Here is an 11110-nt window from a genome sequence, read left to right as displayed (position 1 = left end):
CGGTATATATGCGTCCTTGCGGCTGCTACTAGCAGCTCGCCGCCGCCGCCGCACCGCAGACTGTGCGAGCTGCGCTCACAGTCTGCAGTGAGTGTGCTAGACCGCTAGTTCACTGAGATCGATCGATCGATGGAGGAGGGGCTCCCGCCGGGGTTCCGGTTCCACCCGACGGACGAGGAGCTCGTCACCTACTACCTCACCCGCAAGGTCTCCGACTTCGCCTTCGCCACCCGCGCCATCGCCGACGTCGACCTCAACAAGTGCGAGCCATGGGATCTCCCAGGTAAAAGCGCGATTCACAAAAATACTCCAGTATCTACGTACTGAGCTCGCTCCTTGCTCTTCTAGATGCTAGCGATTTTATTTGTCCCACTCCCACATTATTAACTTTGTAGCACCTGGAAGGAAATTTTGGTTCTATTCTGACCAACGCATGCATGCATGAAACCCGGTGGATGTCTCCTGATAGTCCATTTTACATCTTTTAGTTAGGAAACTTTTTTACCAAAAATGGAACCGCAGTTCGTCGCCAACTTCAAATATTGTGCGCATGATTCATCATGCTAAAACATCTTACCTTTAGTGCTTCCTCTCCTTTGTGGATGTAATTTGGTGAGAATTTCAGTGCCTTGCCTTGACCTAGTTAATTTGTTGCATGCTTATATCAAGGTCACTGTCATATATGTACTAGTGTACACCTTGACTACATCTACAGACTAACTGGACTTGACTTAGTCTTTTGGTCATTAAGACTTGCCTAGTTTTAGTACCTCAGTAAATGATCAGGAATAATTCAAGAACATTATCAGTTAACTCCTGGCAATGCCGCATGCATCCTCGTACGTTGCTCGGCTGCTGCTAAAGGAACTTAATTAATTTGCAATTGATCTGCAGGCAAAGCTAGCATGGGTGAGAAGGAGTGGTACTTCTTCAGCATGCGTGACCGCAAGTACCCGACCGGCATCCGCACGAACCGCGCCACCGACTCCGGATACTGGAAGACCACCGGCAAGGATAAGGAGATCTTCCACTGCGGCATGCTCGTGGGGATGAAGAAAACCCTAGTCTTCTACAGGGGCAGGGCTCCCAAGGGAGAGAAGACCAGCTGGGTCATGCACGAGTACAGGCTCCAGAACAAGTTCCCTTACAAACCCAACAAGGTATCAAACCACTCAGCCAATGCAGCAACCTGTCGTCAAATTCTTCTGTTGGAACTTAGTTACACGCCATTAGTGAATTTAAGTATCACCAACATTGTTGCAAACTTGCAAAATGCATGTTTCCTGATCAAACGTTTTTTCCCTTCCATTTCATCTGTTTTGGTAGGAGGAATGGGTGGTGTGCAGGGTGTTCAAGAAGTGCCAGATCATCAAGATGAGGCCCCCACAGGGCAGCCCCACGATGGACGACTCCCCATGCCACGACGGCAACGCCTCCCTAGGCGAGCTCGGGGAGCTCGACGTCTCCTCCATCCTCGGCAGCTTCACGCCGGCCGCGGCGCACGCCTCGTCCACCAGCTCGCCGGGCGCGCTCCACCAGGGCGCCGGCGAGAGCTTTGGCCACAGGATGGACATAAACGCGTACATGAGCTGGATGGCGGCAGCCAACCAGGGCGCTGCGGCGGCGGCGGCCGCGGCCATGCTTCCCTGGGCCACGACGCCGGGACTGTTCGGCAACGTCTTCGCGCCGAACCACCAGCTGGTGCAGAAGCCGCTGCCGTTCGCCGGGTGCAGCCAGCCGCGGGACTTCGGCGGCGTTGCGGCGAACGTCGGAAGTGAGCATGCCATGTTCGCAAGCTCGTTGGCAAAGGTTGAAATGGAATGCGATCAGCAGCAGCAGCAGCCGGCGCCGGCGCCGGAGCAGCAGCTGGGGATGGACGAGTCGACGTGGAGAGCATTCTGATCCATCGCCGTCTATATTATATACGAACAAATTGTTACTACACCACAGCGATCAACTTAGTCCTGGACTTGTGTCAATTGTTATGCAATCATAGGGGAATATTCTAGGTGATATATATGGGACAAACCCATATGGTCGAAATCAGTAAGTTTAATTAGAAAAGTGCATGTTAAAATGGGACAACCCACTAGGTCAAAACAAGTTAAGTTTTACTTAGGTGTCTGTTGATTTGCGTACTATGTTTTGTAAGAAACATTATATACTTTGTCAACTTGTTATTGTAAGGAAATGGTAAAATCTCTTAGTGGATCCTTTAACCTCACTTAGAATTTTTTTCAATTTCTTTATATCTATTTCGTACTAGCCGATTAGCTCGCACAATTATATTTTGTGCTCAATTATAGTTTTAATATATGATTTGGTAACTGGAAAAAAGTTAAATGGAAGTTCTAAATATAAATGTATTACTAATATAAATAAAGTAATGATGGTATAAACAATTAGTTATTATAATATATCACAACTAAAATAAGTATAATTTATAGAACATTCTATTTAGTTTTTCTCATTTACCACCATTGAGGTCCCTCGATTTTATTGGTGTTTTTATATATTGATTTATCAAGCTGAAATTGTGCTTATGTTATAAGCATTCCTTTTTCGGAATGCATATATTACAATGGATTTGAAATGGTCATGCACACCAAAACCGTTGTTGCAAACCCAAAAGGCAAAATAGTTTATTCACTAACACTCTACCAACTCAAAAGAAATGACACTATAATGCTTGCATCATCCCGTGACAAAGAACCATGATTTTGTAATGGTATGCAACAAATTATTGGAAGTTCGATAAATGGCAAGAGCCAGCAAAGTTCAATATCGTGTGGCAAATTTTGTCAACAAATTTATAGCTGGTTAGCCATTCGTACAATTATCTAACACTTATAAGTGTTTTTCCTAACTTTTAGTTGATAATGTTTTTCATTCAGCTTTATGTGGACCTTCTCTAAATATTGTTTACATATTTCACATGCATATTATCTTTATATACTTTTTTAACTATAATAAATTATTTTGTGGATCAATACACCTGTTACCTGACTTATTATAGGACCTTAATAGTCACTAACACCCTAGCCTATCTTTCTTTCTCGTCCTTTTTATTATATAGCATATAAGATATATGACTTAGTTTTTTGAACTTGTGTAGACGTCTTACATATATTCCTCATGACGTGGTCACAAAATCTAGTTAGTTGCATCAATGTTGATGTGGTAGTGAACAAAGTCATGGCATACAATTAAAAAAAGTCAAAACACAAATGCACTATTTGGTACACGAAACATGAGCCATATGAGTACTATATGTTCCTTTACATGCAAGATCTTTCACTACTAGAGAAAACGGGAATTTCTCTATTTCAAAAAAAAAGAAACTGGAATTTCCCCGACGGTTCAAAACCATTAGGGAAATAGGCAAAACCGAAAGGAAAATAGGGAGCAGGCCGTTGCTCGGTGGTGGCCCGGTTGGGGGAGCTGAAGCGCGGCTGGGTCTTTCTGGGCTCTCCTCTTGTCCTTCTTCTTGGTGGCCACGAATCATCATTTCTAGTTAGTTGGGCCGTAGTTCTTGCCTCACGCCCGGGCTGTTCTTGGAAGTTGCAGCCCAATCAGCACTTGCCCAATCCAACGTGGGCCATGACAGCCCGTACAAGCGCCAATTAACAGTGGAGTATTTCGATAAGAACCCTAGTTCAAAGAGCAATAATTTTGCAATCCAGACAACGCACACTGAAATCTACCCTTTTAATTACTTTATTCTATCTCTTACACTTTTGTTATTTGCTGACATCTGCATCGACCTACGTGTACATCAACTTTTGTATCCTTGTTGATAATACACTGCCGTTTGCTGAATACTTTTCAACAATGACATGGTGCCCAACCTTAGTTAGTCTCCTAACCTGGCGACAAGACAGTCCTCGATCTATCTTTGTCACGCATGCAGATCTGCCTGCGAGGCTGCAACAATGACATGCACTTGTATACAATACAAACCACTCTATCAGGCGCATGGTAGTAGTTAATTAATAAGCAGCCACGGCCCATGCACCCTCCCTCGTAGTGAGCCATGGTCTCCTTCCTTATCCCTAACCCACTTTTTAATGGCCGCTTTACCTTCGGTTTGCTGCTAACAAGGTGGCAGGGAGGCCGCATGATTGCTTTAATTTCTCTACCAATGCCTTTGCAGCTGCTCCTCTCCCGGGCGAGCGACACGAATCGTGCGCGAAAATTTAAACAACAGTTGCGTACGGTGCGATCAAACTGAGGACGTTTAAATTTGCCAGGTATAGATTCCGACGGATCGCCTACGTACGCTCCTGTCCCCTGTGAATTGACAATTGCTAACTCGCAAAAGCTCCCGATTGTTGATCAATCCATGCGATCTACGCGCGTACGTCGCGAGATCTTTGGTCGGGGATTAAACTAGCTAAGCATGTGGTAGCAGCTGGCCCTCCGAAGATCTTCGCAGCGGATCTCCAGGGATTTATGTATGTTATCGTGGCCGATTCTTAAGAGCTGATGGTTACTATGAATAGCCGAGCATGATCTTTACTTACGGTTAAGTTCCTAAACCTGGGTAAATTTTTTTAATCGTAAGTTTGCGCTTTAGACCTACCCCGGATTATTGTAAATGATCTTTACTTGCTCGAACACGAGCACGGCTTTTCCGTCTTTTGTGTTTCTTCCTTATGATTTTAACAGTGTGGGCGATCATCAACCAGCACTAGCTAGCAGCTCAGCTTTGTTCGACGCGTTTGTCTCTCGTTCAAAAATTTTGGTGCTCGGACGTTTTGAAGCCTGCTCGAGCTCGTTTTAGAGGCTGTTCGGATGGGTTAAAGTTGAATGCTAAACTTTAACATCTATTAGAGCTTATATTCCTATAAAAATTTTAAGTCTTGACTAAAATTTAGCCCACTCGAATAGAATTTTTGTTTGGAAAGGTTTTTCAAATGCTAAGCGGATTGCACCCCGGCCCGTTGATTGCCGCTTCTCGGTGCATGCATGGGTAACCCGTACAGTGCAACGTTGCCACACAGGTGTACCCCCTCGCGCGTGAAACGTTGACACGGCCTCCACCTACTCGGACAAGCAAACCTCGCTCCTACTGCACGTACATGCACGCACGACCCTGCCCAGCTGCCCTTGCGTAAGCTCGCGCGACGTGGTGACCGGCGAGCGATCACGATGCGCCCATGATGCGATCCATTTTTTTTTAACGAAATGCGACCCATTTTAATCTGCCCCTAGAACTGAAACAGAAAAATTAAAGGCACAAACTTTTCGCGCGCGCGATGCTACGTGGCAGTTTTTTGTACGTCGAGGCCTCGAAGGCCTGTGTGGTCAACAACATACCAACGGCCGGCGACGACGGCGACGTGCAGCCAGAGCGCGCACGGCGATTGGCCGGCCAGGTGGCCTTCCTTGGCCGCCCGTCTCTCGCAAAAGCCGGAAATGGTCACGGGACGGACGGCAGATCAGTCTAGGCGTCTAGCTGATGAAAGTGCACATGAGCTCCATCGATTGAGCCTTGACGAAGAAACGGTTGTACTTGTAGCTTATTGCACCAAGCCTGTGACTCTTGCTTGGCGAGCCCCTTCTCTCTCAAAAAAAAAAAAAACTCTTGCTTGCAGAAGTGCATGTCGTCCTCATTTGGGACACCATGATTATTGGATCATTTTCTGCTAGTTTATAAACTTTATATATGTGCTATATATGATAGATCCTCAGTTTGGCCAAGCAGCAGAACGTGCACGTACTCTCCTAGCTATCTCCTGCCGACACGTACGCGCGCTGGCGGCGACACATGCGCAGGGCACGCACACACGATGCAGCAAGCAAACGAGCCGGGACGCGACGTGTTGCCTTCCTCTTGAACCGCCGTTGCCCGCCTGGGCAGGAGCACGGTAAAAGTTGTAGAGCTCTTGCTTTGCCTGAACCCTGAAAGCCACATGTTATCTTGTTCTCGTGCGTGACGCCTCAACGACAGGCTCGACCTACGTGTATGGGCACATGGTGCAGGTTCAGCTCTTCTTTTCGGCCCTAGCCAAATCGGGCAATTTTTTTTTCAATACGAAATAAAATGTGTTTCTTTAGTTACTGTAAAGCTGCAGTGTGGTGCTTTGCTGACATCTACATATGAAAAAACAAACCACGTGTTGATAGAAACCGATCGATGCAGTATACTTCACTAGGACAATGCAAGCACACACGTACAACCCTAGTCTCCTATTCTGGCGACAAAGGATCGCCTTCCCCCTTCCTTTCTGACGCCAACATATCTGCACACTTACTAATTAGGCATGCAGATGAACTTTATAATTAGCCCCTCTCTTACCTCTGTATGTGTCAGCCCGCAGCCCACATGGTGGCAGGAGTTGCTAATTAATATGATTCCTAAAATGCTTTACAGCTGTTCCTCTTCCAAGCAAACGACACGCATTGCACTTCAAATTAAACTAGGATTGGTTGAAGTCAAACGATCAATCAGCGCCAGCTCAATCTAACTTATCTCCTATTAATTGACAAATGTTAGTTAGGGTTCTACATTGCCAAAGCTAGCCGTATCAACTCATGATTAAATTAGGGCTCGTATATGCTATGAGATCGACAGAGTGTAGAAACTCATGAAAGTATTACCGCCTTACCTGTAATAATCTGTAGATAATTAAACTAAGAATAATTGGAACCAGACCACGTAAGCTAGATTGCTGCTAAATTTTCTCGATAATATACGCAAATCCGTTGTCGTCTTCCGTTAATTGTGAAACCTAGACTAGGAATCCACGTAGGAAAAGCTACTCGAAATCCAAATTCAGTGTAATTACGTAGCGCATGCCATTCAGGATTTACACGCCATGAGACCAGTGGAGAGTAATTATTAGGCGATTAACCATGCGGCACCTGGCCTTTAAGGATCTTCAGATGACATCTCGAGCGATTTAAATATATTATCGCGTAATGATTAGATAAGATGATGATCCAGTACAAACTGGGGGACCTCAATTTGGATAGTAAAATGGCGAGCCGCGCGCACTTTATACCTACCTCGGATTGTGTATGAATTACGATCTTTTTATCTTTTCATTAGCAAATTTGTTTTACTGGCAGGACCACGGTGATCGGTCAGCATGGGTTCAGCAAACTGCACGAAGAAGAGCAAGTGCGAGCTACTACTTGCGATGTGGTGACTGATCTGATCGACTTAATTGAACGAAGCGATCCCTCAGAGCGACGGAGGCACAGGCGAGAGAGTAGAAGGCGTAGATCTAGCTACCGGTAGGTTTATGTGTGGCAGGTGACCAGGTGTGCGCCGAAGAAACCTACTTTAGTAAATCGGCAGCGCGACAGCGACGGTGCAGGGGCCGGCCAGGTGGCCTCGTTCCGGGGCAAAGCGCGCGGGAACTGGTCACGGGAGACGGGTGATGGATGGATGGGCCTGCTATTTTTCTGGCTACCCAAATGTTCGCGCGGTGTGCCATGTCGCCAAAGCAATCCCATCGCGCAGCCAGATCATCCGAGCAGGCCGACACTTGCGCGCGGGCCACTGGGACCCGGCGGCCCGCGTGGGATAAGTGGAAAGCGAGAGTGCCGGCACGATCCCGCCACGTACCACCGGCCGGCATGCATCCGCTGCTATCCTCCCTAACCATTTATGGCCGATTTGGGTGCAAGTTGTACGCCAACAAGTGCAGCACACAACGTATGACGTACGTGCGCAGCAGGCACGTGTCGACGCGCACGAGGCAGCAGGCGCGCAGCATTCGGCGTGTGTACGTGGTGGTGCCGCCGTCTCTCCAGCTGACGTTGCCCGTTGGGGCACGCACCATCACGTACGCGTGCAAATCTGCATTGGAGTAGCAAAACTGTGCAGCTTGTGCCGGCAAATAGGAAGGCGATGCGGCGTCGCGCGCGCGCACCTAGTTCCCGAGAGGCGCGCGGCACACGCTAAGTGGAGGCCGGGAGGGCACTTGTGCCGTGGACCATGGTTTTGCCCGAATCGGGTCAGGGCTCGAGAATCGGCACTCGCTAACATTGTCGCTCATGTGCATGCACGACCCATGGTGAGCATCAATATGCTACGGGACATCATGCTAATACCTATTCGTACAAAGGGTGACGACGATCGCAGGTTGTTGAGACGACGGGTACTCGTAGTACTTGAACTGACTTTTTTCCCCCTTGCCTGGCTGACCACAACGAAGACTCGTAGTACTTGAATCCGTTGCCATTGCGGCTCGTGGCGTACCATTTAGTCATTTACGGACACACGACTTTGTAGCACGGGCGCATCATCACTGACGCTGGAGTGCCCCGCACTCGTACGAAGCACGGAGCATCGTGTCGAACCTAGGCTGAACCACCTGCGGGCTGCCAGCAACGTACCGCGCCGTACCGGGAGCCTGCAGCGCGGTGCAAATTCGAAAAAAGTCGGGGCTGGGCATGCATGGATATTTTCGTGCCGGGTCTTCCAAACTTGTCAGGAGCCAGGCCGACCCATGTCGTTTTTTTTTTAAAAAAAACATGAAGCCATCCTCCCTCCGTGCCGCGCAGGGTCGGCGCGGCCTACCGCCACCAGCCACGTGCCCCCGGTTCGGTCATCCAACACCCCCGCGGGGAGGAAGCAGGCGGAAAACAAAATGGAATACTATATAAAAACCCGGCAATCATTTAAGGATTCCGGGGAAATAATCGAGCAAAGAAATGGGAGCCCTCTCCCATAACTGCACGCGGCCCCGCCACCTGTCCCGCCGCCGTGGCCGCCTCGCCTCGCTCCCTCCTCTTCCTCGCCCTGCCTGCCTCCGCCCGCCGCCTCGCGGTATATATACGGGGCACTGCTCCTGCGCGCCCTTCTCCAACCTCGCAAGCTAGCTTAAGCCTCAGCTGCTGATGCCTACGCCCGGCGCTCCGCAACTGCCACCTCCTCTCTCCCTTTCGGCTTCGGATTCCTTCCCGCGCACGGCGACCCCGATTCGCTCCGTTTCCACCCGCGCTGCTCCACCGCCGCCGTGAGCGGCCGATAAATTAAAGAGCCTCCTCGATCGGTTGGCCGCGGATCGGAGCACCGCGCCCACCAGTTGAGCGACCAGGAGTTTCCTTTCCGTTCCTTCCCGTCGCGCCATGGGCGGCCACAAGAAGCTCATCCACTTTCTCCGCGCCGACCCGGCGCCGGGCTCCGCGCTCTCCTCCCCGAGGTCCTTCTCCTCCAACGACTCCTCCGTCTCCGACGACGACGGCTACAACAGCTCCTCCTCCTCCTCCTTCCCGGCCTCCGCCGCGTCCTCGCCGTCGCGCTACAGCCCGCCCAAGTCGCCCTGGGCGGCGACCACGCACCTCCCGGGCCTCGGCGCCGGCGCCGGCGACGACGGTTCCGCCGCCACCGGCCTCATCGCGTCGCTGCTCAAGGAGGACGGCAAGGTATACTCGCTGGCGGCGGCCGGGGACGTGCTCTACACCGGCACGGACTCGGAGAACGTGCGGGTGTGGCGGGACCGGCGCGAGCTGGCCGGGTTCCGCACCGGGAGCGGCCTCGTCAAGGCCATCGTCGTGGCGGCGGACGGCCGCATCTTCACGGGCCACCAGGACGGCAAGGTCCGGGTGTGGCGCGCCGACGCCGCCGACCCCGCCGTGCACCGCCGGGTCGGCTCGCTCCCGGCGCTCGGGGACTACCTGGTCAGCTCCGTCAACCCGTCCAGCTACGTCGCCCTGGGGGCGCCGCGCGGCCGGAGGGGCGGCAGCCGCCGCCGCGCGGTGTGGCTCCGGCACGCGGACGCCGTGTCGTGCCTCAGCCTCGACGAGGCCGCGGGGCTGCTCTACTCCGGGTCCTGGGACCGGACCTTCAAGGTGTGGCGCGTCTCGGACTCGCGCTGCCTCGAGTCCGTGCCCGCGCACGACGACGCCGTCAACACGGTCGCTGCCGCCGGGTTCGACGGCCTCGTCTTCACCGGCTCCGCCGACGGCACCGTCAAGGTCTGGCGCCGGGAGGTAGTCGCCGGCGGCGGCGACCGGACGAGGCACGTCCTGGAGAGGGTGCTCCGGGAGGGCGACGGCGCGGTGACCGCGGTCGCCGTGTGCCCCGAGGACCGCGCCGTGTACGTGGGGTCCTCGGACGGGCTGGTCACGTGCTGGCGGTGGGGCCTCAACGGCGAGCCGAGGCTCGGGGGCGTCCTGGTGGGCCACCGGATGGCCGTGATGTGCCTCGCCGTGTCCGGGCGCGTCGTCGTGAGCGGGTCCGCCGACCGGACGCTCTGCGTGTGGCGGCGCGACGGCGACGACCGCGGCGCGGACCATCAGCACTGCCAGCACGTCCGCCTCGCCGTGCTCGCGGGGCACACGGGCCCCGTGAAGTGCGTCGCGGTGGCCTCGGCGGACGACGGGGACAGCTACGGCGCCGCGGCGGGCGGCGAGCGGCGGTTCGTGGTGTACAGCGGCAGCCTGGACGGGTCGGTCAAGGTGTGGCGCCTCTCCGAGGACCGCCCGCTGGTCGAGCCGCCGCCGGCAGTAATAACAGAGCCAGCCGCCCCGTCGATGCCAGCGCTGCTGGAGTCGGAGGCGTGGACTCCCCGGCGGACAGTGGCGCTGGCGCCGCCGCCAGCGCAGGCGTGGGCGCCGTACCAGGCGCCGCCGGAGCTGAAGCGTGTCGCCGCCGCGTGAACGTGCGACAATGTGCCTCGTCCACGCGCACTGTAGCACGTACAGCGCACAGCACAGTAGAGTACAGTAGAGCGTGTGTACAGATACTTGTAAGATACGGTACACGTACTCTAGAGCTAGGGATTTTGTTGGTGTGCGATCAGATCAAGTGTGCAGTGTGTGGTGAGTGGTGACGACCTGGCTGGCTGGAGATCCGATACGGGTAGTTGGTTGGAGTGGCAAGGGGCGGTTGGTCTGACAGGGAGAGGTGTCTGGCCGCGTCGAGGTCCAAATTAATGGAGAAGGAAGATTGGTGCCCCTCCATGCGTGATCGATATTCTCCGCGTTCTCCTGGCCTCTTGGGTCAGTGAGTCCTGTTGATTTGGCGTGAAGGGGATGGTGCGCAAGCACAAATAATGGCTGTGGTTACTGGTTAGATTAGATCTTGTGATGAAATTAATGGAGAGATGGCCATGTAGTACTGGAACTTGATTAATTTTCTACACCGGTTTCA

The 11110-nt window shown here is 52.5% G+C and overlaps 2 protein-coding genes across 2 annotated transcripts; both read left to right on the top strand.

Annotated features, from left to right (window-relative positions):
• LOC112876114 (protein CUP-SHAPED COTYLEDON 1-like) lies at positions 1 to 2208 on the top strand. The gene is made up of 3 exons (XM_025940158.1): positions 1 to 283; positions 895 to 1160; positions 1327 to 2208. The coding sequence occupies exons 1-3, from the start codon at positions 130 to 132 to the stop codon at positions 1900 to 1902; spliced, it is 996 nt and encodes a 331-aa protein (XP_025795943.1). The 5' UTR covers positions 1 to 129; the 3' UTR covers positions 1903 to 2208.
• A 6541-nt stretch (positions 2209 to 8749) lies between these two features.
• On the top strand, positions 8750 to 11110 carry LOC112872921 (protein JINGUBANG-like). The gene has a single exon (XM_025935949.1). It carries the CDS (start codon positions 9085 to 9087, stop codon positions 10615 to 10617), a length of 1533 nt encoding a protein of 510 aa, XP_025791734.1. The 5' UTR covers positions 8750 to 9084; the 3' UTR covers positions 10618 to 11110.

This window comes from Panicum hallii, chromosome 9 (genome assembly GCF_002211085.1).
Source record: "Panicum hallii strain FIL2 chromosome 9, PHallii_v3.1, whole genome shotgun sequence".
Classification (NCBI taxonomy): domain Eukaryota; kingdom Viridiplantae; phylum Streptophyta; class Magnoliopsida; order Poales; family Poaceae; genus Panicum; species Panicum hallii.
This window is presented reverse-complemented; position numbering and strand designations above follow the sequence as displayed.

Excerpts from the sequence above, each read along its gene's own strand:
- LOC112876114 (XM_025940158.1), top strand. The coding sequence starts at position 130 with ATGGAGGAGGGGCTCCCGCCGGGGTTCCGGTTCCACCCGACGGACGAG. Across the intron at positions 284-894 it reads CGAGCCATGGGATCTCCCAG|GCAAAGCTAGCATGGGTGAG; the intron begins GTAAAAGCGCGA and ends ATTGATCTGCAG. Across the intron at positions 1,161-1,326 it reads TCCCTTACAAACCCAACAAG|GAGGAATGGGTGGTGTGCAG; the intron begins GTATCAAACCAC and ends CTGTTTTGGTAG.
- LOC112872921 (XM_025935949.1), top strand. The coding sequence starts at position 9,085 with ATGGGCGGCCACAAGAAGCTCATCCACTTTCTCCGCGCCGACCCGGCG.